The 1560-nt window shown below is 48.3% G+C and overlaps 1 protein-coding gene across 1 annotated transcript; it reads left to right on the forward strand.

Moving 5' to 3' along the window:
- Nucleotides 1–459: 459 nt before the first annotated feature.
- On the forward strand, nt 460–951 carry KRTAP11-1 (keratin associated protein 11-1; the record flags this gene model as incomplete). The annotated part of the gene is made up of 1 exon (XM_081235189.1): nt 460–951. One exon carries the CDS (start codon nt 460–462, stop codon nt 949–951), a length of 492 nt encoding a protein of 163 aa, XP_081091315.1.
- Between the last annotated feature and the right edge of the window lie 609 nt (nt 952–1560).

Here is a 1560-nt window from a genome sequence, read left to right on the forward strand (position 1 = left end):
ACAACCCAAACTCCGTGTGGGTGTGTAATCAGTCCCAGTCAGAAGGGAGAGAGTGTCATGGTGGAATGGTGACATGTTTGATGTTACTGTCAGATGGACATTCATTGTATCCAAGCAAAATGAATGAGGGATGAAGTGTGGGCTGGGATGACCAATAACTTTGAAGTTGTCAACCAACCTTCTTAATCCTGGGACTAAGTACAGTCCAGAAGCCTATGATTTAGTTACCAAACTACTAAACTTTCTTTATGAGGATGAAGGCTTCTTCATGAAGAGACAATTGACCTGGAGAGTCACAAGATGTTCTAAGGCAAGCCGGTGTGAGCCAAGGAAACCAGGAAGACCAGGGTGGGAGCCCCACCCACCAGCAAGGATATATAAAAGCTCGGGAGCCTGAAGTGGCATTTACAGTTCAGGAGCCAGTTTCAGCAAGTTACTCACATCTCTCCGTCCGGCACCATGTCCTACAACTGCTCCACAAAGAAATGCTCTTCCAGGCTGATTGGAAGACAATACACTGTGCCAGTGGCCCCAGTTGCCACAGTTTCTACCCTGAATGTCGACTGCCTGAGTGGCATCGATTTGCCCAGCTCCTTCCGAACTGGTTCCTGGCTCCAGGACCACTGTCAGAAGACCTGCTGCGAGCCCACTGCTTGCCAGCCAACTTGCTACCAGCCAAATCCTTGTGTCTCCAGCCCTGTCCAGGTGACCTGCTCTAGGAAAACCACTTGTGTCTCCAATTCCTGCTCAACTCCCTGCAGCCGGCCGCTCACCTTTGTCTCCAGCGGCTCTCAGCCCCTGGGCGGCATCTCTACTGTGTGCCAACCAGTGAAAAGTGTCTCCACTGTCTGCCAGCCGGTGGGAGGAGTCTCCACCATCTGCCAACCAGCCTGCGGGGTCTCCAGGAAGTACAAGCAGTCCTGCGTGTCCAGCTGCCGAAGAATTTGCTGAGTGTGCAGGGGCCCGTGAGCGAATCAAGACACCATGACCTGCCAGCTGTGTTTCCAGGATCTTCCAACAAGCTGCCTGTCCCTGAATAACTCTTCGTTGCTGACCCCTGTTCTAACTGCCTGATTGCTGGCTGCCAGGCTTGAATAAGCTGACTTTGGCAATCTAACGTTTTTCTGGCCAGGACCAATCTTGTTTTAAGGGTTTGATCACTGGTGGCACGTATACCTCTGGATGTTTCCAGAAATTTACCACCCATGCCCCAGTCTCTAATGGTTTTGGCATTTGGTTTTGGTCTAGTTGCTTTGTCTTCTAGCTTGTTTTTGTGCCTCGGAAAAAGGGAACTTGTTTCGCTCTGTATTTCTCAATAAATCTTACTTACTTGGCATTGCAAATGTACGTCTCAGGAGAGTTCTTTATTTGCAAGAATTTTTGTTGTCTGTGAATCACTCTTTGCTGATTAGGGTCTGATTTTCTTTTCCAAGAATGGAGTATGGGTTCAGTCATTGTGTTTAATGACAAGCAAGGGATTATCTTATATTTTACTTGGTTAGAGAGTCTTTGGATGTATACTCAAGTCGAGTGACTAGTCCTCTATATTTCCCCCAATTT

Source organism: Mesoplodon bidens (genome assembly GCF_964165515.1).
Source record: "Mesoplodon bidens genome assembly, chromosome: 5".
Lineage (NCBI taxonomy): Eukaryota > Metazoa > Chordata > Mammalia > Artiodactyla > Ziphiidae > Mesoplodon > Mesoplodon bidens.